General features: G+C 54.2%; 3 protein-coding genes across 4 annotated transcripts; all 3 read left to right on the forward strand.

Annotated features, from left to right (window-relative positions):
- Positions 1 to 1,225: 1,225 nt before the first annotated feature.
- Positions 1,226 to 9,224, forward strand: LOC125114702 (protein CD300H-like). 2 transcript variants are annotated; one of them, XM_047758121.1, is made up of 4 exons: positions 1,226 to 1,469; positions 3,950 to 4,306; positions 6,624 to 6,678; positions 8,890 to 9,224. In XM_047758121.1, the coding sequence occupies exons 1-4, from the start codon at positions 1,241 to 1,243 to the stop codon at positions 9,020 to 9,022; spliced, it is 774 nt and encodes a 257-aa protein (XP_047614077.1). In that variant the 5' UTR covers positions 1,226 to 1,240; the 3' UTR covers positions 9,023 to 9,224. The 2 variants fall into 2 exon arrangements, with proteins under 2 accessions (XP_047614077.1, XP_047614078.1); XM_047758122.1 differs by lacking the exon at positions 6,624 to 6,678.
- Positions 9,225 to 12,824: 3,600 nt separating this feature from the next.
- LOC125114703 (CMRF35-like molecule 6) lies at positions 12,825 to 16,731 on the forward strand. The gene is given in 5 exon segments (XM_047758123.1): positions 12,825 to 13,252; positions 13,811 to 13,860; positions 13,862 to 14,144; positions 15,068 to 15,212; positions 16,356 to 16,731. Coding segments are annotated over 5 exon segments (714 nt in total). The 5' UTR covers positions 12,825 to 13,191; the 3' UTR covers positions 16,531 to 16,731.
- An 888-nt stretch (positions 16,732 to 17,619) lies between these two features.
- On the forward strand, positions 17,620 to 27,284 carry CD300LB (CD300 molecule like family member b). Its single transcript, XM_047758780.1, has 4 exons — positions 17,620 to 18,445; positions 23,198 to 23,527; positions 24,604 to 24,691; positions 25,958 to 27,284. The coding sequence occupies exons 1-4, from the start codon at positions 18,406 to 18,408 to the stop codon at positions 26,121 to 26,123; spliced, it is 624 nt and encodes a 207-aa protein (XP_047614736.1). The 5' UTR covers positions 17,620 to 18,405; the 3' UTR covers positions 26,124 to 27,284.
- Positions 27,285 to 27,372: the final 88 nt, after the last annotated feature.

Consider the following 27,372-nt stretch of genomic DNA (forward strand, 5'->3'; position numbering starts at 1 on the left):
CATTGTGGGGCAGTGGTTAACGAATCCAACTAGGAACCATGAGGTTGTGGGTTCAATCCCTGGCCTCGCTCAGTGGGTTAAGGATCCGGCGTTGCCGTGAGCTCGGATCCCCCGTTGCTGTGGCTGTGGCGTAGATGGCAGCTGCAGCTCTGATTGAACCCCTAGCCTGGGAACCTTCATATGCCGTGGATGCAGCCCGGGATAAAAAAAAGAAAACAAACTCGGAAAGAGGCCACTCCTATGGTCAAAACCCTCTGTGGTCCCATTTCACTCTGAGTTTCTCTCTGACCTCAGGTCCGACTAATTTCTCTCCATTGGGTCTTTGGCAGCCTCACTGACCTCTATGCTGCCCTTGATCTGCACCATCAAAGGCCAAGACAGAATCGGCTTCACGGGGTGGATTGCACTCTGTGTGGTCTCACCAGCCACACTTAGAAGGGCTCCATGCTTGGTTTAATGCTCCCTTGCTGCCATCCTGAAATTCTCTCTCTCTTTTTTGGCCACACTTGTCACATATAGAAGTTCGAAGGCCAGGGATCAAAACGGTACCACAGCAGTGACAATGTTGGATCCTTAACCCACTGAGCCACCAGGGAACTCCTTGAAATTCTTTTTTTTTTTTTTTTGTCTTCTTAAGGTCACACCTGAGGCATATGGAGGTTCCCCGGCTAGGGGTCGAATCAGAGATGTAGCTGCTGGCCTACACCACAGCCACAGCAATGCGGGGTCCTAGCCACAGCTTCTACCTACACCACAGCTCATGGCAATGCAGAGTCCTTAACCCACTGAGCAAGGCCAGGGATCCAACTGCAACCTCATGGATGCTAGTCGGGTTTGTTAACCACTGAGCCACGATGGGAACTCCCTGAAATTCTTAATAATTCCAGAGTAAGGGCATTTTCATCTTGCACTGGGCCCTGCAAACAGCCGGGAAGGAAAGGCCAAGTCATGCCTGACCGCACCGAGGGCTCGCACCAGCCACAGGAAACAGGCTCTTTACCAAGGCGAGAACTTGCTCAGAAAAATCTGGAAGGACATTAACCCAGACTGGCATGGCTGTCTGGTCTCTGGGGTGATTTAGAGAAGGGCGGGTAGGCCACGCACTGTGGGTGACGCATGTGAAGGCCAGTAGCTGGCATGATCTTCACAGGGAAGGGAAACGGGAACTGCACATTCAAATGCGCTGCGTGAGGGTAAAAACTTCAGCAAGTTTTCAGCATCGGTATCACCTGACCACATAATGTCCCAAGGCCCCAGCTTCCCCCATTTTCTGACCAACCATGAAAACAGCACCAAGAGGCTGATGCAGGAAGCAGAAAAGTGCCAAGAAAAGCAGAAGAGAGAGAGAGAGAGGGTGCGTGGATCCTGCATGAGGAGGCTCCAGCCTCTGGACGCACCGCAGCTGGAGAGCTCCCCCCGGGGTCTGGCCATGCGGCTGCTGGCGGCTCTGCTGCTTCTCTGGGTCCCAGGTGAGCAGGGCTGGGCCTGGATGCGGGGAGGTACACGCTGGCTGGTCAGGTGTGAGGCAAGGGCGGTGATTGGGAAGAACTAAAGGCGAAAGGAAAAAGTGCATGAGGTGTGCATATAAAAAGCCCAGCTCATCACATTTCTTTATGAGAAGGTGTAGGGATGAAATATAACCAAAAAAAAAAGGAGTTCCTATCATGGCTCAGTGGTTAACGAATCTGACTAGGAACCATGAGGTTGCAGGTTCAATCCCTGGCCTTGCTCAGTGGGTTAAGGATCCAGCGTTGCTGTGGCTGTGGCGTAGGCCGGCGGCTACAGCTCCCATTAGACCCCTAGCCTAGGAAACTCCATATGCCGCGGGTGCGGCTCTAGAAAAGGCAAAAAGACCAAAAAAAAAAAAGAAAAGAAAAGAAATATAAAATGCTTCCCACATAGTGGGCACATACAGTGCCCCAAATAAATCTGGCCACTTGAGTCAAATTAGTCCCATTGTTATCAAAACCAGGAATATCGTCTGGATACACCAGAGAGGAGGGGCAGGGGAGCAGTGAGCTAATCCTGATCGGAGATCACTGGATGACTGGATCCGGTAATTATGAAGCACTATCACTGGATTACACGGTTTTCCCCTGCTATCGAATCCAATCTTTATCTCAGTCCTTATTCAAACAAGAGACTGAGACTCAGAGAGCTGCAAATAATTTAAGTCTAGATCAGCTCAAAAGACACAGCCAAGATTCACCCCCCCCCCAGCCCTCCCACAAAAAATTTTATTTCCAAGGCTCTATTTATAAAATACCACCTCAACCACTACTAAGCCCGCTTGTGAATATCCGCTCATGTATCTGGAGGCCCTGATGCAGGACCATTGTAGGGGCCCGGGGCTGGCCCTGGGGGTTCTGCATGGGCCCCTGGAAAGTGAGATTGGGAGGCACTGAGGTCGGTCCTGATCTGAGAGTTTTTGTAAATGATGGTGGAAAGAGAAAGTCAACGTTTTTTTGTTTGGGGTCTTTTGGTTTGGGTTTGGTTGGTTTATTTGTTTTTTGAGGGGGCCGGCGTTAGGGAACTAGCTCTAGCGTTGGGGTCGGGGACAGGGATGCCCATGCTGGTTCAGGGTCAGGGTCTGGCCAGGTGTCAGAGGAGAAGAAGGCTGCGGGGGTAACTCTGAGGGTCCCTCGCAAGGTTTTTGATCCAGACCTGAGGAAGCAACTCCCGGGTCTAGGACCGTCGTAGGTCCCTGCCAACCAAAAGTGGAGGCTGAGTCAGCGATCGCCCCGCCCCGCCCTCAAAATCGGGATGAAGAGCGCGTGCCCAGAACAGCAGCAACCGCACAGAGAGGGCTCTGCGCTGCTGCGCCCACGCCCGCGGAGCCCCAAGCCAGAGTCTGGAGGTTTTCCTGAACCTCAGCCCTGTTGACTTTGCCGCTGGATGGCGCTGTGCATGTTGGGGTGGGGGCTGACCTGTGCAATGTCGGAAGTGTAGCAGCATCCCCGGCCTCTACCCACTGGAGGCCGGTCGCATCCCCCTCCCCCCTGCAATTGTGACCATCCAAAATGTCTTCAAATATTGCCAGATGCCTCCCCACCCCAACCCGCCTCGGATGGCCGGACAGAGAGGAATATCACTGCTGGTTGGGAACCACTGCTTTGGGGAATAGTGGTAGGAGAGGCAGACAGCATCCTGAAATAGAATATAGGTCAGCAGGCCACTTGAACTTGCTGGACAATAAAGTGAAAGAAATGCAAGTATGCAAATGAAGAAGCAAAAAGATATGGTTTTTTAATTTTAGCTTTAGAATTAAATAGCAAAGGCCTCACAATCTGTGGATGACAACGTTTTGGCTGAATGGCTGGAGGGAGGGCAGGATGGATGGATGAGTGGACAAATGGACAGACATATAGATGATAGGTAGGTAGGATCCTTAACCCACTGAGCCAGGCAAGGGATTGAATCCGAAACCTCAAGGTTCCTAGGCAGATTTGTTTCCGCGGCGCCATGGCGGGAAGTCCTGGTTTCTGTTCTTATTTTCTGTTTCCTAGTTCATCCGACCATCCATCCACTCACGCGTTTATCCTTCCATCCATCCATCGATCCAACCACCCATCCATTCATACGTACATCCATCCACTTATTCAGAGTGTACTCAGTGGCTTCATTCAGTTCTTGGGAACAGGTGTCTCTCCTCAGAACTGACACTTCTAGGGACCCGGAACCTGCCTGGAGCCCCCAAAGTCTTTCTCTCCAACACGACAGGTTTCCTGAGCACAGCCTAGCTGGGCGTGACCCCTGGAGTCCCAGGATCCCACACCAGGTGTCTCCCTTGATCCCCCCTTGTGTCTGCAAAGAGCCCCTACCTCCCTGGCTCCTGAACCTTCCTGCCTCCAGCCTCAGGGTGACGTCCGAGCTTCCAGAGGGCCTGACCCCTGGGGCCCAGCTGGCCCAGGATCTTGAGGGTGAAAACAAGACTGCTTGTGTCTTCTAGGCTCTTTGTGTCTGAGCGGCCCCAGCACTGTGACGGGCGCCGTGGGGGGAGCCCTGAGTGTGCAGTGTCGGTACCAGGAGGAATACAAGGAGTTTGACAAATACTGGTGCAGACAACCCTGCTCGCTAATTTGGCACCAGGCTGTGGAGACCAGAGGAGCCAATGTGGAGGTGAGGAGCGGCCGAGTGTCCATCGTGGACCGTCCCGAGGACCTCACCTTCACCGTGACCTTGGAGAACCTCACTGCACAGGATGCAGGAAAATACAGGTGTGGGGTTGCCACGATCCTGCAGGAAGAAGGACTCCTTGGCTTCCTGCCTGATCCCTTTTTCCAGGTTCAGGTGATTGTTCCCCCAGGTAAGGCCCTCCCCTCCTCCGGTACCAACGGTGGAGGACTCTGAGCTCATCTCCTCCAGCACCCAAGGAGATCTGGACCCAGGAGAGGAGGCCGGGGCCTGGCATTTGTGTGTCAGAGATTCAGGATCAAGTGTGTGATGTGAGTGTGTGAGGGTGTGTGTGTGTGAGGGTGTCAGAGTGTGAGCGTGTGAGGAAGGGGTGGCTGAAAATGTGGGAGTGCGTGTGTGTCAGGTGTGTGAGTGTGGCAGAGCAAGGTGTGGGGGTGTTAGTGACTGAGAGGGTGTGTGACTCCCAGGTTCCCGCCACCTCCTCGGGGGCTGACCATGTCTGTGGGGGAGGTGAGGGCCCTGTGCCATGGGACCCATCAGGATGGAGGCAGGCTTGTCACCTTCCTCCCCTTACAGGGCTGGGGGTCCACTTTAAGGGGATCCCTTCTCACTCGCCCTTGGCTTTGAGCTCTCGGGATCGAGGCTCCTCCCCCAGGAGCCCTGAGATGGTCCAGGCTCAGAGATGGCCCGGGTGGCCAGCCTCACCCCTCTGCCTGGGTGATCCCTGCTCCGGAAACCCTGGGCCCCAGTCTCAACTCCTCCCCTCGCCCTGGGGTTTTGCTCAGCCTCAGACAGCTGTGCCGGACCTGGGAAAAACCCATTTCCTGCCTTTTCTGGAGGCCCTGACCACTGGGCTGTGGGCCAAGGGGCCTTGCGAGAAAGCCCGAGAGGGAGTCCTCAACCCTCTGTCTGTGTCTCTGTGTATATCTCTGTCTGGCATCCTCTCTGGCCCCCCAGCCTCCCTCTGCTTCTGCTCCTTCTCCCTCTGGACTCCTGACCAGGCAGGAGGGAGCCCATAGACCCCTGGACCCGACAAGGCAGAAGCGGGCTGGGGTGCTTCTAACATGATATTTTTCTTTTCAAATTCTCTTTCTTCATCTTTTGTAAGTCTTTCCCTTTCTTTCTTTCTTTCTTTCTTTCTTTCTTTCTTTCTTTCTTTCTTTCTTTCTTTCTTTCTTTCTTTCTTTCTTTCTTTCTTTCTTTCTTTCTTTCTCTTTCTTTCTTTCTTTCTTTTCTTTTTCTTTCTTTCTTTCCTTTTTTCTTTTCTTTTTTCTTTCTTAAAATAAGCTTGTTCTTATTTCATGAGGGCTGCATTTCTCCTTTTCAATCTAAGGATGCTCTTTTTTTTTTCCTTCTGCTTTGTCTCAGCTTCCTCTGAGTTTCTTTTTTCCCTTTGAGTTGATTTTTCTCGCTGGAGGTTTTCTTCAAAGGTCTTGTCTCTGTGTATTTAAGAATGTGTCCCTAAGGGAGTTCCTGTCGTGGTTCAGCAGAAATGAATCTGACTAGCATCCCTGAGGATGCAGGTTCAATCCCTGGCCTTGATCAGTGGGTTAAGGATTTGGTGTTGCTGTGAGCTGTGGTGTAGGTCACAGACGCAGCTCAGATCTGGCATTGCTGTGGCTGTGGCATAGGCCAGTGGCTACAGGTCCAATTCGACACCTAGCCTGGGAAACTCCGTATGCTGCAGGTGCATCCCTAAAAAAAGCCAAAAAAAAAAGAACATGGCCTCAAGAGACTGGCTCTGAGCCTCAAGCTGAGGAATAGGCTTCTGGGGGAGGGGGGCGCTGGGGGAGAAGACTTGCCTTCCTGCGGCTGCCCAGAAACTCAGCCATTTTTCTCTGGATCCCTAAGTATCTGTATCTGTACATCCTTTCTCCTGATTGGCCACTGAGCTGGTGAGGATTCTCCAGTTTCCTTCCTGGGGGAATGTGGGTGAAGTTGCCAATGTCTGAGGAGCTGGGTAGGCTAAGGAGATGGGGGGCCCCACTTTCCAGAGGGCAGCTTCCACCCATCTTCCCTGGCTGGGGCAGGTGGCACTCTCCAGTCGTCAGCGGTGTCAGGCACCCTTGCTTCCAGACCTCTCTGACTCAACCTGTGCAGTCTTCTGCCAGGGTGGCCAGGCGGAGGCGTGGATGCCCTGACTGGGACCTGAGATCTGACTCTGGTGCCATTTTCAGCGAGGCAAGGAACACCGAAATGCTGAGTGGCAGGAGGCGATGGTTCTCTAGTCCTGGTTTGTAAAGTGTCCACCCGGCTGCAGAGCAGATGGGGATGGGGTTGGATGGAGACAGACCTTTGCGCTGGTCATGCTGGGTCTGACTATGGGGAGATGATGGTCCCAGAGCATCTGTCGAGCCCCTTCCCCCAGATCCCTCTGTTTCGTGAAGTCAGAGCCCCGCAGGTGACAGGTGGCTGGCTGGGGAGCGTCTCGGACCATCCACCTCCATTCTTCACCCTTCACCATCCTTCCCCTCCACCCTCCACCACAGCCTCCAGCAGCAATAGCTCTACGGGGATGCCTGAGCCACTCAGCCGACAGCGAGGGTAAGGTGTCTCCTCCCATCTTCACAGCTTCTTCCCAAGGGGAAGGCTTCCCCCACACAGGCTTCCCTAATTAGTCACCACTCCACAAATACCGAATTGACTTGCTGTGTGCCAGGAACGGATCCAAAGACTGGCGATGTGACCATGAAGAAGCAGGCAAGCTTTGCTCTCAAGGGAATTTCTTTCAAATGGGTACATTTGGACAATGGCAAAATGGATAAGAAGCTGGCTGGCTAGATATGGGTGATTGATTGATACATACATATATAAGAATAGATGATACTTGACAGCGGTCTGTGATAGGATGAATAGATAGATATGGATGGCTGGTATATATTATATACATACAGACATACATAGGAATAGACACTAGTTGATTAGAATGTGATAAGATGGATAGATAGATAATAGAGGCAGATGGATAGATAGTTGATAGATCGATAGTTGGATAGCTAGATGAATAGCTAGATAATGATAGAGGAAATGTCCATTAATAAGAACTACTATGGAGGAAAACCAAGCAGGTGTGTAAGGACCAGGTGAGAGGGTGTGTGGGAAGCTGGTGGGGCATCATGAAGCCTATCCAGGTGCTCAGTGGAAGCAAATAACAAAGTGACCGTCTTAGTTTGAGCTTCCTCGGAATCAGACCCTAAGGGCTCAGGCACAGTTAGTTACCAAGAGGTGAGCCCAGGAAGTGTGGTGAGGGAGCGGGGAAGCAAGAAAAGCCGGCATAGTGGACATGAGTGAACGCGTTATCACCAGGAGTTCCCTCCGTGGTACAATGGGTTAAGGATCCGGTGTTGTCACGGCTGAGGTGCAGGTTCGATCTCTGGTCCAGGAAGTGCCACATGCCAAGGGAGTGTCCAAAAAAAAAAAAAAAAGGTGTCACCATAGCAACTGAGCTCAGTCCCACGGGACGCCCCCAGAGAGACTGCACAGGGCATCCCTGTATAGAAACTGTCCCACTGCGTGATGAGGATGCGGGGTCGTGGTCCACACATGTCCGTGGAGAAGACGGTGGGAGAAGATGGCAGGGTTTGCTATTTTCATAGAGGGAAGGTCTCTCAAACAAAGTGACGCTTGAGCTGAAAGAATTGAGTGAGTTCACCAAGCAAGAATCTGGAGGAAGAGTGTCCAGGCTGAGGGTCACTCGTGGGGGTACGAACTCTGTGGCAGGTCTGGCCTGCTCTGCTCATCAAGCCATGCCCATCCCAAGAGCCCGAGACAGCCCTGAGGCCAGGGGTGTGGGAGCTGCAGTGGGAACCATTGGTGGGTTCAAGACGGTCCACAGCTCCCAGGAGATCAAATGGGCAAAGTGGATGCAGGGTTTGGCCCAGGGGCCTGACGTAATCTTCAGGAGGACCCGGGAAGGGATCAGCCCAACACTTAGGCTGAGAGTCAGGCAGAGGCTGGGGAGGCAGCGAGAGTAAACTAAGTCTCAGTATGGAAAGAGACGCAGCACTTGTGAGGCAGGCGAGTGAAGGTAGGTCCTGGGACCTAGGGGGTGAGGGGAGCTTGGAGAGGTCACTCCCTGGGCTGAGATGGTTGAACCTATTGAGCAGAAGACCTGCTCCTATGATGATATTTGAGGATGAGGGAAGATTTAATGGAGTTCCTGTTGTGACTCAGTGATAATGAGCCTGGCTAGTATCCATGAGGATTCAGGTTCGATCCCTGGCTTCCCTCAGTGGGTTAAGGATCCAGCCGTGCCATGAGCTGTGGTGTAGGTCGCAGACACAGCTTGGATCTGGTGTTGATGTGGCTGGGACATAGGCCAGCAGCTACATCTCCGATTCAATCCCTAGCCTGGGAACTTCCATATGCCCTGGGTGCAGCCCTAAAAAGACAAAAAAAAAAAAAAATTTTTGAGGGAGGAGTGGTTCCAAGGGGACCTTTCATCCTCGAAGTTGGTCCCACCAAGTTCAGGGGAGGGTTGATGGCTGAGGGATCAACACACAGCTTCCGGTTCACGTCTCTCTTGTTCTCCATTCCTCCCGGCTCTGCGGGCTCCTGACCCTCGATGCTGATTCTTGAGCTGAAGGAGAGATGTCTGTGGCCCTCAGCCTGGGGCAGTCTGGCCTTGGTACCAACCACATTTGACCCTGATGTTGAGTTTTGAGGCCCCAGGACCTGAGCACAAAGGAAGGTGGGGGAGGGGCCTGGGCTTCCAGAGGAAATGGAAACTCACCGCCAGTCACCTTGTCCCCCCAGGTCCCAGCTCAGCAGCATCCACTTCCTGCTCCTGGTCTTCCTGAAGGTGCCCCTGCTCCTGGGCATGCTCAGTGCTGTCCTCTGGGTCCACAGGCCTCACGGAGCAATTTGTGGGGAGACACAGCCAGCCTGACCAAGACGACCTTCAGCTCCTCCCTTGCCCGGCACCGTCCTGCTCAGAGAACCAGCCACTCGGACTAGAGAAGAAGGAACACCTGATCCTGAACCTCATGTCTCTTTTCACCTTAATACCAGAGACTTGCGGGGGGAAAAAAAAACAACTTAAAAAAATGTCACCTGTTTTGCTGTGGTGGAAATGAATCCGACCAGTAACCATGAGGATGCAGGTTTCATACCTGGCCTCGCTCAGTGGGTTAAGGATCTGGCGTTGCTGTGAGCTGTGATGTAGGTCACAGACATGGCTCGGATCACACATTGCTGTGGCTGTGGTGTAGACCAGCAGCTGTAGCTCCAATTCCACCCCCTTGCCTACAAACCTCCATATGCCATGAGTGCAGCCCCAAAAGCAAACAAACAGCCAAATCCAAAACAAACCAACAAAAAAGCCCACGGGTGAAATAGAGCGTCTTGCTCTCTGAGAGGTGCGAGTCTGGTACAGAAGCAGGTTTCTTCATTACGACCCTCCTCCTGTTTCCAAGCCACACGTCAACGGGAAGCCTTTCCAGGAGGGGGTGTCTGGCTGTATCTGGACCATGGAGCACCCCACCGGGGAGGAGGAGCCCCGTCCTGTCTGTGCCCTCTCAATTCCACACCTGGGTCCCCTAAAATTACCTGCAGGCTCAGCATCGCCCCAGCTCCAGAACCAATTCCACCATGGATGGGAAGCAAAGCCCCAGCCTGGGAGCACGCAAAGCCCTTCACTTGGTCGAGCTGGATGGGCATCCGTGCATTCCCCAGAGTCTCACCACTTGGGCGCCCCAATGCCCTTGAGTCTCTGCACCTGGCACTCTTAGGTCCCCATCATGGGTGACATAGTCTTAGAGGATTCCCCTTATTTTTCTTTTTGTGGTGTCTGTTCTTGCCACGCACCCTACTGCTACCCAAAATAGGAGTCCAAACCTGAGCTCAAATCTATCTCACCCAAGACCAAATATCCTTTTTCCAAGGGGCTGGAGCCTTTCCTTGAGGTCTAGCCCTCTGTCTGGAGGCATTTGGGGGGATGGATGACACAACCTGATACTCAAGCACAGAAGAATTTCTCTTTCCTGATCTCATAGGTAAGAGCAGAAGCTAACGACCGGAGCATATCTGTGGCAATTCTTCATAGCACCAGCAGGAGGCGCTAGTGGCCACTTGCCGAACTTCACTACTTCACTGCTTCAAGGACATTCAAGTAATTCTACTTTTAACAGGATGGTTTACTTCTCAGCTGCTGGTCCTTTCTGGCTGATTTGAATATCCCGATCCCGGCCTCCATAGGTATTCACGTCACACCCATTGCCTCGTGACAGCCTTTCCTCTCCAAGCCGAGTCTGACAGCCCCATCCCACTCGCCGGTCTGCACTGTCTGAGAAGGGGTCACCTTGTCTCCTTGGGGCAAACCAGACATGGACTCAGACATGCCAGGGTCAGGGGCCAGGGACCAAGGTGCAGGCGGGGTCTGGAGCCCAGTGGGCAGTTGAGACTGGAGGAGATCAAGGCCCTGAGGACCCATTCCCTGGGGAGGGGATAGAACCAGGCAGGAAAAGTACCACTTCTAGCCCCAGGCTTCAGCTTGACTGAGAAGCAACACCCAAACTGCTCTTCTGGATTCGCTGAATCTGGGGCAGGACTGGAGAGACTCAGCGCCCCGTGCTGGGCACATTCCGAGAGCCTGGAACTGTCAATGCTCCCTCCTACGGCCCAGGAACACCGGAAGCAGCTGTTGGAAGGACATTCCTAGCAAACCCAGTAAATTAAGTTGTAATCCAATGATCATTAGATAGCCCAATTAATTATACTTTACAGCCATTTGTGTAACGAAAAATCGATTTGTGAACTTTTTGCACTTAAAGTATACCGCGTTAATTTTTAAAATAATGATAAAATATATCACAATTTTTTATAACCTCTTTTGACAGCTCTCCATTTATTTATTTATTTATTGTCTTTTTAGGGCCACACCCGAGGCAATGCAGAATCCGAGTCACGTCTGCGGCCTACACCACAGCTCACCACAACGCCAGATACTTAACCCACTGAGCAAGGCCAGGGATTGAACCCGCAACCTCATGGTTCCTAGTCGGATTTGTTAACCACTGAGCCATGACAGGAATTCCCAGAAATAATGTTTACTCTGGGTGTCCCATGACCAGGCAGGTTAACACATCAAGTAACGATTACAGCAGGAACTCACACCTAAAGCCGAGTACATTTCCTAAATTATTGCTGTCATCGCACTGTCTGTCTTTTGAATCTTCCAACCTCTCAGCACAGCCAGGACCTGGCAGAAACTGTTTTTAGGTCAATAATTTTAGTGGCTCATGGGTTAATGAGGCTGACTAGTATCCATGAGGATGCAGGTTTGATTCCCGGCCTCGCTACAGCTCCAATTCAACCTCTAGTCTGGGAAGCTCCATATGCTGCAGGTGCAGCCCTAAAAAGACCAAAAAAAAATTTTTTTGGGGGGGGGTCACATCCTCCGGCATGTGGAAATTCCCAGGCCAGGGATCGAACCCTCGCCACAGCAGTACCCTGAGCCACAGCAGTGATGACACTGGGTCCTTAACCCGCTAGGTCACCAGGGAACTCCCGCAAGAAGTGTGTTCTGGAAAGGAAGATGCTCTGGGGAAGTGAGAGAGAAGGTTCAGGTCACAGTGGGTGGAGCTGACGTGGGAAACTGCGGTTCCCATCAAGTTTCTCAGGCTAGGTCACCATGGGCACCAGCTGCCCGACAAACCCCTAATTCTATTTCCACTCCGAAGATTGTGCTTCTCCCTTTGGCTGGCTGTGGGCCCCTCTCTGCCCTTCAAATCACTGTCTTGTGGAAAGACATGTGGACAGTTGTGCCAGAGAAATCTGGGCTCAAATCCTGATAACCATCACTTATAAGATGCTTCTGTCAGTGTGTTTATTCTCTGCTCTGTGAGAAGGGTAGCTGGGAGGAGGAGAGAGGAATATATGTACTCTTATTTTTTGGGGGGGGGTGTCTTCTCCATGTGGAAGTTCCCGGGCCAGGGATCGAACCTGAGCCACAGCAGTGACAAGTCGGCTCCTTAACCCCCCCTAAGCCACAGGGAACTCTGATGTACTCTTTGATTTATAAATGAAAAATCCCTCCCACCCAAAAAATCAAGCAAACTTTCAGAAGAATAATTGCATGTTTTGGGGAGTTCCCGTCGTGGTGCAGTAGAAATGAATCCAACTAGGAACCATGAGGTTGCAGGTTTGATCCCTGGCCTTGCTCAGTGGGTTAAGGATCTGGCATTGCCGTGAGCTGTGGTGTAGGTCGCCAGTTTGTCTCAGATCCGGCGTTGCTATGGCTGTGGTGTAGGCCGTTGGCTACAGCTCCGATTTGACCCCTTGCCTGGGAATTTCCATGTGCCTCCGGTGTGGCCCTAGAAAGCCAAAAATAAAAAATAAAAGAAGAAGAAGAAGAAGGAAGAGTCAAAAGTGACATAAGCAGAGGGCGGTTGGAGCTGCTACGCTTCTAGTCTGGGGATCCGGGAAATCAAAGCCTACGGGATGCGTACCCAGAACCCAGATGGGACTTGTGGAGGCATCTGAGGTCATGGTGCCAACTTGTGTGACCAGAAGAAGAGCTGGGGGTCCCACAGGGGCAGAGCTCTCGTGGGTGCCTGGAGCTGCAGTCTGAGGGGACACAGACCCTCTGGGGTCACCACCAAGGCCAGAGAGGAAGGATGAGGGTGGCACCTACTCTGGGGATTGTGCATCCTGACCCTAAGGAAGTGACGTATCACAGAGGGTGGGGCCAGGGAAAGGAACCCAGCTTGGCCCCGCTGTGCGGGGGCTCCTGTGAGAAAGAGAGCAGCTGCCATGGGCTCTGGGGAGGGGACGGCTCCTCCCCAACAGGGTGACCTTGGTCGTGTCCATTCACTGGATTGAGAGAAGCCCAGGGCTCCAGGTCCCAGGACCTGGCCCCACCAAGCTGCTTCTCTCCTGAAGCTTCCCGGGCCCTGGCCACCTTCCTGCCTGCTCATCCGGCCTGACTCGGGCTGGACAAGGACGTACAGAGCCCCAGAAAAGCAGAAGTGAGGGCTTGGGGTGAATCCTCTGAGGAGGCTCGACCTTGTCCCCTTCCAGGGTCTGGCACTGCTTGCAGGGGACATCCGTGCTGGAGAGATGACCCCGAGGGCGGGGGCCGTGTGGCTGCCTTCTGCTCTGCTGCTTCTCCAGGTCCCAGGTGAGGGGCTCGGCCCTTCCTGAGAGAGAGGATGGGGCAGGGGGTGGCAGTGGGAGGAGGGAGGGAGGGAGGGAGAGAGGGAGGGAGGGAGGGAGGAAGGGGGAGGTGGAAGAGGGAGAGGGGACAGTGGTGGGGGCAGGGAGGGGGGGCTGAGAAGCTCCCAGAAGGAGCCAGCACCTGCCTCAGCAGGGCCCACGAGGATTCAGGGCACAAAGCAGGTGAGTCTTGTTCACTGTGCTGGACAGAGCAGCTGCGGGGGGCACCTATGATGGTCCCACCCCAATTGTCACAGTCAGAGATGCTATCTTGGGGCACCACACACACACACACACACACAGAGTGTCCCCATCCTGGGCCCTTCCTGACTCCACGGACACCCCCTCCTCTGTGAGGGGGAGCTATTCACCACCACCCCCCATCCTCCCCTGGAGCTGAGGAAAGGCCTGTCTATAGCCTCAGCCTCCTCCAGACCCCAAGGACCCTTGGGGGACCCTCAGCCCCGGGGCTCCCCCGACCCAGGCACCCCTGGTGAGGAGCTGGACTCGCTGTGTCTTCCAGGCTATTTGTCCCTGAGTGACCCCCCGACTGTGACGGGCATCGAGGGGGGAATCCCTGAGCGTGCAGTGTCGGTACGAGGAGGAATACATCGACGATAAGAAATACTGGGAAAAACTGTCATTCTTACTTTTGTGGAATAAAATTGTGGAGACCAGAGAGTCAGCGAGAGAAGTGAGGAGAGGCCGCGTGTCCATCAAGGACGATCCTGCCAACCTCACCTTCACAGTGACCTTGGAGAGGCTCACAGAGGAGGATGCAGGGACGTACCGCTGTGGGATCTCTACACAATTTTCAGTTGACTCCACCTTCCCGGTGGAGGTGGTTGTGTTTCCAGGTGAGCCCCGCACCCCTCCCCTCGCACCAGCACCAGGTCCCCCCGACCCTCAGGAAAGAAGTGGCACAGAAAGACTGGGCCGAGCTGGTGGGGAGGGGTGGCCAGTGGCCGGGGCCATGGGGCGTGTCTGAGGGCGCGTCTGCACACACATCTCCTTCTCCCAGTGGGGCCTGTCCTGCACCGGCACCCTGGCACTGTGCAGGCTGCAGCGTCCTGCCTCTGGGATCTATGTCTCTTGCTGTCCTCACGAGGGGACCTCCACTCTGAAGGGGACCTGGTGTCTCTTTCTGGACCTGGGCCAGGTCTGACCTACCCAGCAGGTGTCTACCACAGGGTTTGCTGGGCTCCTCCTCCCAAGGCCCCATGACACTCAGGCTGACATGAGCCTGGGGCCCTGGGGACAGGAGATGGGCCTCACCCTGCAGCCTGGCGGGGCCTCCTCCAGAGCCCAGCCCTGCACTGGGCCTCTGCACCGCAGCCCCAGCTGCCAGCTCCCAGGAGACGCCCTGCTCTGTGCTGGCCCTCAGGGCACCAATGACCCCAGACTTCTCTGAAGGGACCTCTTGTGTTTCTGGAGGCTTCACGTAACCTCAAGGAAAGCACAGAAAGAGCCCCCCACCCCAGAGTGGGGCTTCCCATGTCCCTCTGGGGGACATCGCCCCGCCCCCCACCCCCAAGGGGGGCCCTGCCTTTTCCTCTTTCTCTTGACTCTGCACCTGAAACGCCCACCTGGCCAGGTGCCCTTGGAGAGGGGCCGGAGGGGGGGGTCCAGGGTGCGGTCAGGCCTGAGTGTGGCTGCTGGACAGAGCACATCTGTCCAGATGACCTGAGTGACCTTGACCGCGTGAGTCAGAGCCACACCAGTGATGGAGCGTGGGGACCCCAGGGAAAGGCCCAGGGCCTGACATATGCTCCTCCCTCAGCCCCCGGCACCAGCAGGCCCCCAAGCACGCCAGGGCCTCCCACGACCCTGCCAGCGACCACCTGGAGCGTCGTGTCTGGGCGGGAGACCATGGCCAACACCCTTGGAAAGGGCCCTGCATCCCAGGACCCCGGCCAACACCCTCGGTAAGGGCCCGCATCCCAGGACTTGGCACCTGGGGGATTTGTCTTCCGGGTGAGGGGTCAGGGTAGAGGGCTTCGTGTCTCCCACCTCCAAGTCCCTCACTCAATTCCGCACCTAACTCTGAAGATCCTTCTACAGCTGATATAGCCGCTGGACAGGTTCTCGCTCTGACAAAAGTTGTTAGAGCTCCATTTCAACCCGTAGCCTGGGAACCTCCATATGCCCCAGGTGCGAGCCTAAAAAGACAAAAAAAAAAAAAAAAGATGTGATCTAAGGGAAAATTCACACCATGAACAAATGAACACACAGTCAGGGTATAAATCTGGCATTCTGTGATAAACACTATGGAGAAATATTGCGATTGGAGCTGCTCTTTAATACCCGATAATCAGGGAGGGCTGGCTGTGGCATTTGGGGAGCCAGCCATTCAGGCACCTACAGAAACTGGGGTCCAGGCGGAGGGAAGAGTGACTGCAAACACCCCACCCAAGGAGCCTCCAGGATCCCAGCTTGGCAGGGCAGGAGGCAGCGCTCTGGGCTGTGCGGGCCCCTGCACCCCGTCCCCTGTCTCCCCCAGGCCCTGGTCAGAAGTGTCATCTTCTTAAAGAACCCAGGCCTCTGAGGAGGGAGAGAACTCTGCGGGGGTGTGTGTGTGTGTCATTCACTTATTCCATCAATTCGGGTGGACTTTGAAGGGCTGCCTTGACTTTTGGAGGCACCAGGCGGAGACCAGTTTGTCCCCATGAGTAGAGCAAAGAGTCTCTTTCCCCGTGGGAAATGCTGTCTCCAGGAGAGCAAATGTAAAACAAATGACCCCATTATCGATGACTGTACCCCACAAAGGGTAACCCCCAAACGTGGAGGCTCACGAAGAAATCCTCCTCCGGGCCCAGGGCCTGGATCCCTGGGTCTGCCTCGCATCAGTCCACTGGCCATGACCTTCCTTGCGTCCAGAGTCCTCATCCTCCAGGGCGATGAAGCAGGGAGAGGAGGGCAGAGGTCCTGAGGGTGTGGCTGCCCTGACCAGAGTTGATCTTGCTGTGGACTGGCCTGGCCTTGGGACCTGGGCACAGGGGTTGGGGGCAAGGTGGAGGGTACCAAGCTCCTCCTGAGGTCGCCGCTCACTGTCATCTTGTCCCCCACAGATCCAAGCATCCCAGCGTCCGCCTGCTGCTCCTGGTCTTCCTGGAGGTGCCCTTGTTCCTGGGCATGCTCGGGGCAGTCCTCTGGGTCCACAGGCCTCTGAGGAGCTCTGAGAGCAGGTCCACGGCCATGGATCCCATGCCCGGGAACACAGCGCCCTCTGCTGGATGGAAGTGAACACGGACCAAAAAATTCAGGGTGGCTGTCTGTGATTCCCTCAGAACACTCTGAAAAGGTTTTGGAAATTTTTTCTTGCACAGTATCACAAAAAGAAAAGAATATGCCTAATACATGCCTACTCTTTAAACCAGGAATACCCTTCAACAGTTGAGTATGTACCTTGCGCCTTAAGGAGTAAACATCATTCAAATGCTTGAAGTCCTAAGCTCCTTCTCTAACTCTCAATTTTGCATTTATCATCGTCTTTTCTTCTTCATGGTTTTGCCATATGTGCTCATAGGTATTTTCAGGAGATGTGTATATATATATATATATTCCTTTTTAGGACCACACCTGCGGCATGTGGAGGTTCCCAGGCTAGGGGTCCAATTGGAGCTACAGCTGCTGGCCTACACCACAGCCACAGCAACGTGGGATCCGAGCCGCCTCTATGACCTACACCACAGCTCACAGCCACGCCAGATCCTAAACCTGTCGGGAGACATGTTTCTACAATATTTTCCTTGCCTCTTTGCTTCTATGCTGAAAACTCCGTCTTGTCCTGTTTTTCTTTACCCCATCTTCCTGCTTGAAAAACAGTCGCAGTGCTGGCAAATGACTTAAGCTTCAGAACAAAGACCTAAAGGCATAAGTCATTCATGTGGTTGGCTGAATGAGGACATAATGCGTTTGGTCTAGGCACGCCGGACCTGTGCAGATAGGCACGCCCTTCGCACCGCATGATTTGTCCTCTAAAGAATAAGAGAAAGGGAGTTCCCGTTGTGGCGCAGTGGTTAACGAATCCGACTAGGAACCATGAGTTTGCGGGTTCGGTCCCTGGCCTCGCTCAGTGGGTTAAGAAGGATCCAGGGTTGCCCTGAGCTGTGGTGTAAGTTGCAGATGCAGCTTGGACCTGGCGTTGCTGTGGCTGTGGCGAAGGCCAGCGGCTTCAGCTCCTATTGGACCCCTAGCCTGGGAACCTCCATATGCCTCATGTGTGGGCCTTAAAAGACAAAAAAATATATATATATTATTTAACTTACAATGTTGTGTTAGTTTCAAATGTACAGCAAAGCGATTTACTTATATATTCTTTTTCAGATTTTTTTTCCAGTGTAAGCTGTTGCAAGATATAATACTCACAGTCTGTACTTTTATGCACTTGGCTATAAACCTCTGAACAGATGCATCTCCAGGTGCACCAAATGCATTCACTTGACGCCTGAAGGGGGGCGGTCCCTGCTGCTGAGACCCTTTGTTGTCCTGGAGAACCACCTCTGGAGTTGACACTCGGACAGGACCTTTGTACCCTTGGCTTTTTTTTTCTTTTTACAGCCACACCTGTGGCCCATGGAGACCCCCCAGCTGGGGGTCAAATCAGAGCTGAGCTGGTGGTCTAAGCCACAGTCACAGCAACACCAGATCTGAGACCCATCTGCGACCTACATGGCAGCTTGTGGCCACGCCGGAGCCTTCACCTACCAGGGGGTGGGAGGGGGAGCCAGGGATTGAACCTGCATCCTCAGAGACAACGTCTGGTCCTTAACCCTCTGAGCCACAGTGGGAACTCCTAAACTCCAAGGCCTCATAGACCAGATGCCTCTGACCCTTCTGCAGATATATCTCCCACCCCCGCTCACCCGGCAAAGCCCTCTCGCTTCCTCTTTGCTATGTTGTGAGGGCTTTCATGCCCTGTGACCAGCCCTGCCATGAAAGGACTCTGCTTTTGCTGAATAATTAAAAGCAGGAAATACTCACTCCATAAAAGGAAGCGAATGTTTAAGAAATTCAAAGGTAGTCTGGACAAGCAGAGGGTGCAAGCCTGTGCCCAGGCAGAACTTCCAGAGTCCACTGGGAGCCGAGCGTGCTTTGCAGGCGTAGGTTGGAGGGACTATGTGGCTGCCCCCGGCTCTGCTCCTTCTCAGCCTCCCAGGTGAGTGTGCTGGGGCCTCGGGGACCTGGTGCTTTAGGGGCGGGGTGGCCGTAGAGAGGGTCTCTCCAGGGCCCAGGAGAGGTCTCATGCCCAAGGAAACGTGAAGTGATTTTGTTAATTCATTCAGCAGAGGCCCACCAGGTGCCTGCAATAGGATTGACCATTAAAAAGAGGAGCCGAGGGAGTTCTCCTTGTGGACCAGCAGGTTAAGAACCAGACGAGTTTCCTTAAGGATGCGGGTTTGACTCCTGGCCTCGTTCAGTGGGTCAAGGATCTGGTTTTGCCACAAGCTGCAGTGTAGTTCAAAGATGCAGCTCAGATCTGGCGTTGCAGTGGCAGAGGTGTAGGCTGGCAGCTGCAGCTCAGATTCAAGCCCTAGCCTGGGAATTTCCATTTGCCACAAGGGTGGCCCTAAAAAGCAAAAAAAAAAAGGGGGGAGCGGAGGAGTTCCCTGGTGGCCTAGTGGTTAAGGAGATAGCAGAGGTTTGATCCCTGGCCCTGGAAATTCCGCATGCCATGGCCAAACAAAACCCCAAAAGGAGCCCAGTGGCCTTGGTGGGTGAGACATGGACACAGGCAGGACTCCCTAAGGCCTGGATGGAGGTACGCTTGGTGTTCCAAGCAGGTCTGGCTCCAGAGCTACAGAAAGACTCAAGGAGGCCGTTCCTCAGATGAGCCTGGGAGAAAGGGATCAGCCCTTCCAGCAGAGAAGAGGGAAAAGCAGTTGCAGGAGAGGGAACTGGCCCCGGGTGGGAAGCTCGAGAAAGGATGGTAGACTCATCAGAGGGAGCTCCCAGTTTGCAAAAGCCTTGGGATGATTGGTGGGCAGTGGGAGGGGATTATGAAGGGCCCGGGACCCTGTGCCTGGGGGCTGAAACTTTGCAGAGGAAATTGCTCAGGAACCCAGATGGGTGACGGCTTCTTTTCTGTGGAAATCAACTGCCCACAGTTAGAGGACATTAGATGAGGGCGTGGAAGCTTGCACAGGGCATGCGGTGTGTGTGGGTCACAGAGTCCTCTTGCCAGGCCTGCAGACTGACCATCTGACACAAGCAGACTAGGTATCAGAGGGGCTGCAGGAAAGAGCGTGGGGCCAAGGAGTTAGGAGAGCCGAGCCCTGTCCCTCCATGTTCTAGGACCCGGGTTTCGGGAGTGAGTGGATTTCGCAGAGCCCCTCCCAGCCCTAAGGCAGAATAGAACTCTCTACAGGTGATGCAGGTAGATGAGGGCTGTGGGCCACCCCCGAGGTGTCGCCACCATGCTTGGTTGTACTGATGCCTGAAGAAGCCTTGTGATGACAGTTGTGGACCAGCTGCAAGGGCGGTGGCTTTTCTGTGACAGCCCCATTCCTGAGGCGGGACTCCAAGGGGCCCAGATTCCCAAGGACAGTAATTCAGAAGGTCTGTAGCTCCCCCCGGGCTGCAGCTTTGCATCTGAGTTCAGACACACCCCCCACCCACCCCGAGCCACCTGCTTAGTCTCACCGTCCAGCTTGCCTGGGTGGACTGTGCTGGGCTCACACACTCTTATGCACAGGCACACAGCACGCTGGCACCGTGGGGTGGACCGCACCCCCCCATGCAGTCACACCCCCTCCCCATCTACAGGCTCACCCCTTGTACATACACATTCATATATACACGCAGACACACGTGGGTATATTCACTCAGGGTGACACAAAATGGTACACACACTTGCACAGCGACACGCACACTCACACACACGCCGAGGTAAACACCCATACACACACACAGAGTCTCCCTCCCACGCACACCCACACAAACACACTTCTCCCCCATTTGAAGGCTGAGCCCCCCTGCGGCTGATCTGCACCTGGGGGAGGGTGGGACGAGAAGGGACGGAGAACCCTGCTCCTCTGGCTCTGGCGGGAGGGGGGTAACGTCAGTCCAGGAGGGGAAAAAAGCCACCCTAGCAAGTTTTCACCTCTAGACACCATCAGGCACTCTGGGGTGACTTCTGTGAAAGGCGGGAGAGAAGGTGGATGGGGTGAAGGCAGAATGACCCCGCTTCTGGAACATTCTCTCGTCCGTCTGCTTGGTTACCTGACCCCCAACCACGCCGAGAGTGAAAGAGGAGACCTTCATCCCCTTTTGCCAACCTGGAAAGTGTTGCAAGAATGGCCAGGGTGGAGTTCCCTGGTGGCTTAGTGAGTTAAGGATCTGGCGTTGTCACTACTGGGGCGCAGGTCCTGTTCCCGAAGCAGGGAGCTTCTGCAAGCCATGGACATGGCCAAAAAAAAAAAAAAAGAATGACCAGCCCATACCTATAGCTCAGAAATTACTCTTCCCAGCTTGGGCTGGCAGGGACCCCAGCAGAGACCCCCAGCCTCATGAGGACACCTCCCAAGCCCCCCATGGGCACCTCTGCTCGCAGCTCCCCCTTGGCTGCCTTTGGCTCCTTTGGAGTGTCATTGGTCACTTTCTATCAGCCCAGACCTGGAGATCAACCCTTATCTCGATTTGGAGAGAAGACTATTCACCCAAGGATTTTGCATACATTTCCTGAAGGATGGGCCTGAAGGAGGAAGTCTATCTCAGAAGCAGGAACACAAAAAAATTGAAATGCAAACAGCTTTTAGACCCCATGAGCCCCGTCCCCCAAGGTCTGCTCCCGGCTCCCTGCTGTCCAATCATTTCTACCTCTCTCTTCCTTCAGACCAACTCCTGAACATACACGTAGGCATGCGGTCCCATCCATCATCATCTCTGTTTAGAAAAACCTCCCACGGAGTTCCCATCGTGGCGCAGTGGTTAAAGAATCCAACTAGGAACCATGAGGTTGCAGGTTCGATCCCTGGCCTCGCTCAGTGGGTTAGGGATCCGGCATTGCTGTGCGCTGTGGTGTAGGTCGAAGACAGGGCTTGGATCCCGTGTTGCTGTGGCTCTGGCGTAGGCTGGCAGCTGCAGCTCTGATGGGACCCCTAGACTGGGAACCTCCATATGCCTCGGGAGGGGCCCAAGAAATGGCAAAGAAAAAAAGAAGAAGAAGAAGAAGAAAAGAAAAACCTCCCATATATTTTTTTTTCCATCTTGGAGATTTTATTGTCCATCATCATGTTATACAAAACTCTAGAAAGAATAGGTTTGTAGAGACTAGATGAATGGCAAATATGAGGCAACAGAAATAAGTTAAAATTGAATTATTTTCCATGATAGTGGGATGAATACCATTTCAAAGCACTTGGGTCTGGTTTCAGAGTAGGTTTCTGTTCACTGGCCAAAGCCTGCCACAGAGCCACATATTTTTAAAAACAAGCTCAGTCACATTATGAGCGCTCATCAGTTTAAATCACCAAAGCTAGGATTGAGGAAACGTCTATTTCAAAGCACCAGTGTCCGTATACTGCTGTTTATAATTGCTGGCAATATAATCTATATTGAAACTCTGCTTTCTTTTTCTTCCTTCTTTTTTTTTTTTTTTTGGCTTTTTAGGGCTGCACCTGAGGCATATGGAGGTTCCCAGGCCAGGTGTCAAATCAGAGCTAGAACCGCCAGCCGACACCACAGCTCAACACCAGATCCTTAACTCCCTGAGCGAGGCCGGGGATTGAACCTGCAACCTCATGGATCCTAGTCATGTTCGTTGACCACTGAGCCATGAGGGGAACTCCCTTTGCTTTTTTCTTTTAACCATGTTGTGGATGGACTACAATTTATTAGCCCGGTCTCCCATGGGGAGACAAATTTGAATTTGTTTCCTGTACTTACTATTGCCTTAGCTCTGCAATTAGCCCCCTTATTCGTCTCCCATTGGCATGGAAATTCTAGTTGACACTAGACTTGAAGCTGTTATGTCCAAGATCCTAAAAACCAGCTTCTTTTCAAAACAATCGTAAGCATTAGTGGCACCTAATGGGACACTGTGTAAGACCTGGGGGCTGGGAAGAGATAGAAAAAACGAACACAAGATCGTTGGTCTTTGGAACAGAGGATGCTAGCCAGGGAGACAGAGATGGTTAAGGATGATAAAATAATACCAGTGCAGCATTCGGGTTTCTGTAGAGGGCTGTGGAGCAAAGGGAGGGAGCCGTTTGGGATGGGGAGGGGAATAAGGCTGCAAAGACTGAACCTTGAGAGGAGCAGATATTGAGAGCGTGGGGGGTGTTGGAGGAGGCGGCAGGAAGGACATGGCTGGTGACACAGCTGCCTGGGAGGGCGCGTGGGGGTGGGGGAAGGATGTTCACGGGGTGGAGTGGCAGGAAGTGGCACTGGACAGAGAACTGGGATCTTGGTTGTGAAAGACTTAAATGCCATGGAGTTCCCTGGTGGCCTAGCGGTTAAGGATCCAGCGATTCCTGGTTGAGGAACTTCCACATGCCACAGGCGCAGCCAAAAAGAAGAAAAGACGGGGGGTAAGATGAAGGCTGGAGGGAGAAGCCTGGGTGTTCGGGAGGTGCCTCGCACTGGCTCAGATGGGGGACAGCTCTTCCCACCTCTCTGTGTAGTGATGTCACCTTGGGCCCGAAGTCAGCCATGATTTCTAGAAATCAGAAAATGCTCCAAACTGGGGAATCCCCCCCCCACAAGGGCGGTTCAGGAGTGTCAAAAAATCAGATGCCCGGCTCGATGCAGGGAGATGGGGACCAGAGAGGCCAGAGTCCTGTCACCGAGGGAGCTGGAGGAGATGCGGGACAGAGAAGTTGTCACTGGGGGCTGGGGGTTGGCCAGGAAAGACATCCATCTGGCCTGGCTCAGGACAGCAGGAGCTATACTGCGGGATTCTGTTTTCCAGGCTCTTTCTCCATCCAAGGCCCAGAGACCGTGAAAGGCCCCGAGCGGGGGTCGGTGACCGTGCAGTGTCAGTACGACCGGGGCTGGGAGACCTACAGGAAGTGGTGGTGCCGCGGGACCAGGTGGAACACCTGCAGGATCCTCATTCAGACCCAAGGAACAGAAGAAGAGGTGCTGGGGGACCGTGTGTCCATCAGGGACGACCAGCGACACCGCTTGCTCTCAGTGACCATGTGGCAGCTCCATCGAAACGACATGGACAGTTACTGGTGCGGGATACAGAAGACCGGGGTGGACCTGGGCTTCCGAGTTCAAGTGGTCATTGACCCAGGTAAGAGCAGTCTCGTCTGCACTGCGAGGCCCTGGTGCTCAGGACTGGAGGAGCGAGGGGGCCTGTTCCCTCCTCCCCATGGGCAGAGGGGACAGACAGATGGACAGGAGGGCGTGAGAGAAACCGAAGTGCGGCAGCAGCCCAGCCCGGCTGCCTGGCACATCCCTGAGGTCTCTCTGGGGCACCTGCGGGCACGTCCCTAGGAATGGGACGGGCATGGCTCTAGGAAGTGGTCAGCCTTGGATGGTCATGCCCAGAAGCTGTCAGTTCATGATGGGGCGCGGGCTGGGGGACATCCGGGGTCACCCGAGGGGTCCCAGCACTGAACCTCAGGAACCTGGCCCACCCTGAGTGGTTCTGGCCTCCCCTTGCTGGAAACCAGGCTGCTCCCATAAACTGCCTTCACAATGTCTCCTAAACGTATTTTCTTCATCACTGGCCCTGTTCACTCGTTCACTGGGAGGGGTCCTCTTACTCACCAGCCCTCCAGCAACCCTCTCCCTTTACCACTCCAGTAACCAGATGCCCCATTTCCAGAATTCTCTGTTTCGTTGTTGTCATTGGGTTTTTGTTGTTGCTGTTTAGGTCCATGCCCGGGGCACATGGAGGTTCCCAGGCTAGAGGTCGAATGGAAGCTACAGCTGCCAGCCTACACCACAGCCACAGCCATGCCAGATCTAAGCCCCGTCTGCGACCTACACCGCAGCTCATGGCAGCACAGGATCCTTAACCCACTGAGCAGAGCCAGGGATGGAACTTGCCTCCTCGTGGATACTAGTCGGGTTCATTACCGCTGAGCCACAACGGGAACTCCTGGAACTAGCTGTTCCTGAGCCCGGCAGTGCTTCCTCTGAGTTAATTTTTATTTCTCGTCACACCTGGAAGATGTGTGTGGTGAAACAGATGACAGCAGAAAGGTGGAAAAGCCCGAGGAACTGAATCCAAAAAGACAAAGCCTCCGGATGCGGCGGGGAGGGGGTCTCCTACATGGGCTGGTGGGCAGGGGTGACACTGTGAGGGGAGCACGAACCCCCGGTCTGTGAAGATAACCTGGGGCCGGCTTTGCCTGTGTTCAGAGGGGACGATTCAGACCGAGTCAGGAAGCTGGTTCTCCAGGAATATGGATAACAGCCGTACAAACCAGTCCTCCAAACCCCACATCAGGTGAGTAGCTCTGGTCCTTCCTCCAGCCCCTACCTGGGGCCTCTCCTATGGGGCAGCCAAGCTTGGGAACTGCATGCAGTCACGTGATGCCGGGGCCCATCAGTCAGAGTCGACACTCAGAGCCCACCCAGCATTCCACTCCCACTGGCCTGGCCCCAGCCTGAAAACCTCTCTGCAGACCTCCGCTCTGTAAGCATCCCTTACGGAGGAGACATCGGCAGACCGTCTGCCCATTTGACTGTCAACGTCAAAAGCACTGATGACCGCGTGGGTGCCAAGGGAGACGAGACCCAGTCTCCAGGATGCAAGGCTTCAGGAAGGGTGATTTAGCAGCCGGGAGCTGGTGTTAGCAGGAGCAGTGAGATGACAGAGGCAGGCACTTGGACAAAGGCGCAATTAGAAAAGAAGGTGAGGAGTTCCCATTGTGGCGCAGTGGAAACGAATCCAACTAGGAACCATGAGGTTGCAGGTTTGATCCCTGGCCTCGATCAGTGGATTAAGGATCCGGCATTGCCGTGACCTTTGGTGTAGGTCGCAGATGGGGCTTGCATCCCGCTTTGCTGTGGCTGTAGGGTAGGCAGCAGCTGTAGCTGCAAATCGACCCCAGCCTCCTCCATATGCCATGGGTGTGGCCCTAAAACAAAAAAACAAACAAACAAAACAAAAAAACAAAAAAAAAAGGAAAGAAAGAAAAGAAGGCAGGGAGTTCCTGTCACGGCTCAGCAGTAATGAACCCGACTAGCATCCATGAAGACGCAGATTCGATCCCTGGCCTTGCTCAGTGGGTTAAGGATCCAGCGTTGCTGTGAGCTGTAGTGTTTACAGAAGCAGCTCAGATCCCGAGTTGCTGTGGCTGTGGCTGTGGTATAGGCCTGCAGTTGCAGCTCTGATTGGACCCCAAAACAGGGAACCTCCATATGCCACAGATGTGGCCTTAAAAAACAAAAAGAAAATGAAAAGAAAAGAAGGTTGGCCCAGTACAGAGCAAAACCAAAAAGCTAACAGAGTTCTCTGGCGGCTCAGTGGGTTAAGGACCCAGCATTGTCACTGCTATGGTTCGGGTTCCATCCCTGGCCTGGGAACTTCTGCATGCCTCGGGCTTGGCCATAAAACAAAAACTGAGTGGAGGACATTCAAGAGAGTTTTCAGAGTGGGGCTCCTGGGCCCAGGGTCACAGGCTTTGCTGAGCTGGCCACGATGTCAGGGCTCTGGGGGTGACGGGGCTGGAGGGGCTCAGGGCTCTGACCACTCTACCCTCTCCCCCAGGACCCACTACGTGCTCCTGGTGTTTGTGAAGGTGCCCATCTTGCTGGTCTTGGTTGGCATCGTGCTCTGGTTGAAGGACCCTCAGAGGGACCCCGAGGAGCCAAGGGGACAGCCCATCTCTGCAAACTTATCCTCTGACCCTCTGACCAAAGTCACAGCCCTTTAGACTGGCAGGTGAGCAGAGCCTTCCAACCCTGGACGCCACCTCCAGAAGAGGCACGGCCATGGAAGAAACACCTCTGAGGGGTCAGGATGCAGTGACTGAGGCTGGGGACCCTGGGGGCTGCCCGCCCTGCCCTGCACACCTCTCAGGGACATTGCTCTGGCCCCTCCTGCTGTGTCGTCCCTTGTTCCCGCTTCCCGGGGAGCAAGTGCCCCGCCTTCCACCCCACGGGGTCAGGGCTCATGTTGGGAGCTGCTGGGACGGAGCCCAAGTTCAGACGGTCCTGTCCCCACCGCCGGAAGAATTCAGGTGCAGCGCCGGGGGCCACGGCACAGAGAGAAGCCACAGGGACATGGGAGAAGGAGAGGGGCGGGGCCTGCCGGGTCCCCGGCTCCCTGCATCCCTGCGTCCAGCTCTGCACGCTCTCTGTCCGAGCGCCTGATACATGGGCTTTTCAATCTTTTTTCCTGAAGCTAATCAAGTTGGGGTTTGATGGCTTGAGCCCGTGAGAATTCTGACCCATACACGCACACATGTGCACACACATGCTCGTGTGCACATACACACACACACACACACACACACACACACACAGACGCAAACCCTGAAGAGGGTGATTCTGTGGCATGTCCTGGTTCTGGGCATGAAAGTTTGGACTCACCCTTTTCCCAGAGAGGACACTGTCCTGCCTACACAGGGCTGAAGAGGGGGCCCAGTGCTGGTCTTCCTCCCCCCGTCCCCCTCCTGCTCCCCCCTCCTCCTCCTCCCCCCCCTCCCCCCCTCATTCTTCATCCTCCCGCCCCCCCTTCTCTATCTCTTCTCCCCTCCTTCTCCTTCCTCCCCCCCCATCTTTTTTTCCCCTTCTCCCCTTCCCCTCCTCCATCCTGAGTCCCCAAGCTCCCGGCCCCCGCCACCTCTCAAAGGCTGGAGGTTCCCAGAGGCTGTGACCTGGGAGTCCGGCCTTTCCCTCTCCCCTCAGCGTGGCTGCGGGGGTCTTCCGTGGGGCTGCTGGGCCTCAGAAACTACCCCAAGTCAGGGAGGACGGTTATAAAAACTGTCTGAGGAAAATGATATAGCCTCTTTTAAATAATGTTGTTTACATTTAGTTAAAAATATCTGGGGAGGAGTTCCCGTCGTGGCACAGTGGAAACAAATCTGACCCCCATGAGGTTGCGGGTTCAATCCCTGGCCTCGCTCAATGGGTTAAGGATCCGGCATTGCCGTGAGCTGTGGTGTAGTTTGCAGATGAGGC

The sequence above is a fragment of the Phacochoerus africanus genome, chromosome 14 (assembly GCF_016906955.1).
Source record: "Phacochoerus africanus isolate WHEZ1 chromosome 14, ROS_Pafr_v1, whole genome shotgun sequence".
Classification (NCBI taxonomy): Eukaryota; Metazoa; Chordata; class Mammalia; order Artiodactyla; family Suidae; genus Phacochoerus; species Phacochoerus africanus.

Coding starts and splice junctions, on each gene's coding strand:
- LOC125114702 (XM_047758121.1), top strand. CDS start 1,241: ATGTCCCAAGGCCCCAGCTTCCCCCATTTTCTGACCAACCATGAAAAC. Junction 1,470..3,949: donor GCTGCTTCTCTGGGTCCCAG/GTGAGCAGGGCT, acceptor TGTGTCTTCTAG/GCTCTTTGTGTCTGAGCGGC. Junction 4,307..6,623: donor TCAGGTGATTGTTCCCCCAG/GTAAGGCCCTCC, acceptor CCTCCACCACAG/CCTCCAGCAGCAATAGCTCT.
- CD300LB (XM_047758780.1), top strand. CDS start 18,406: ATGTGGCTGCCCCCGGCTCTGCTCCTTCTCAGCCTCCCAG. Junction 23,528..24,603: donor TCAAGTGGTCATTGACCCAG/GTAAGAGCAGTC, acceptor GCCTGTGTTCAG/AGGGGACGATTCAGACCGAG. Junction 24,692..25,957: donor TCCTCCAAACCCCACATCAG/GTGAGTAGCTCT, acceptor CCTCTCCCCCAG/GACCCACTACGTGCTCCTGG.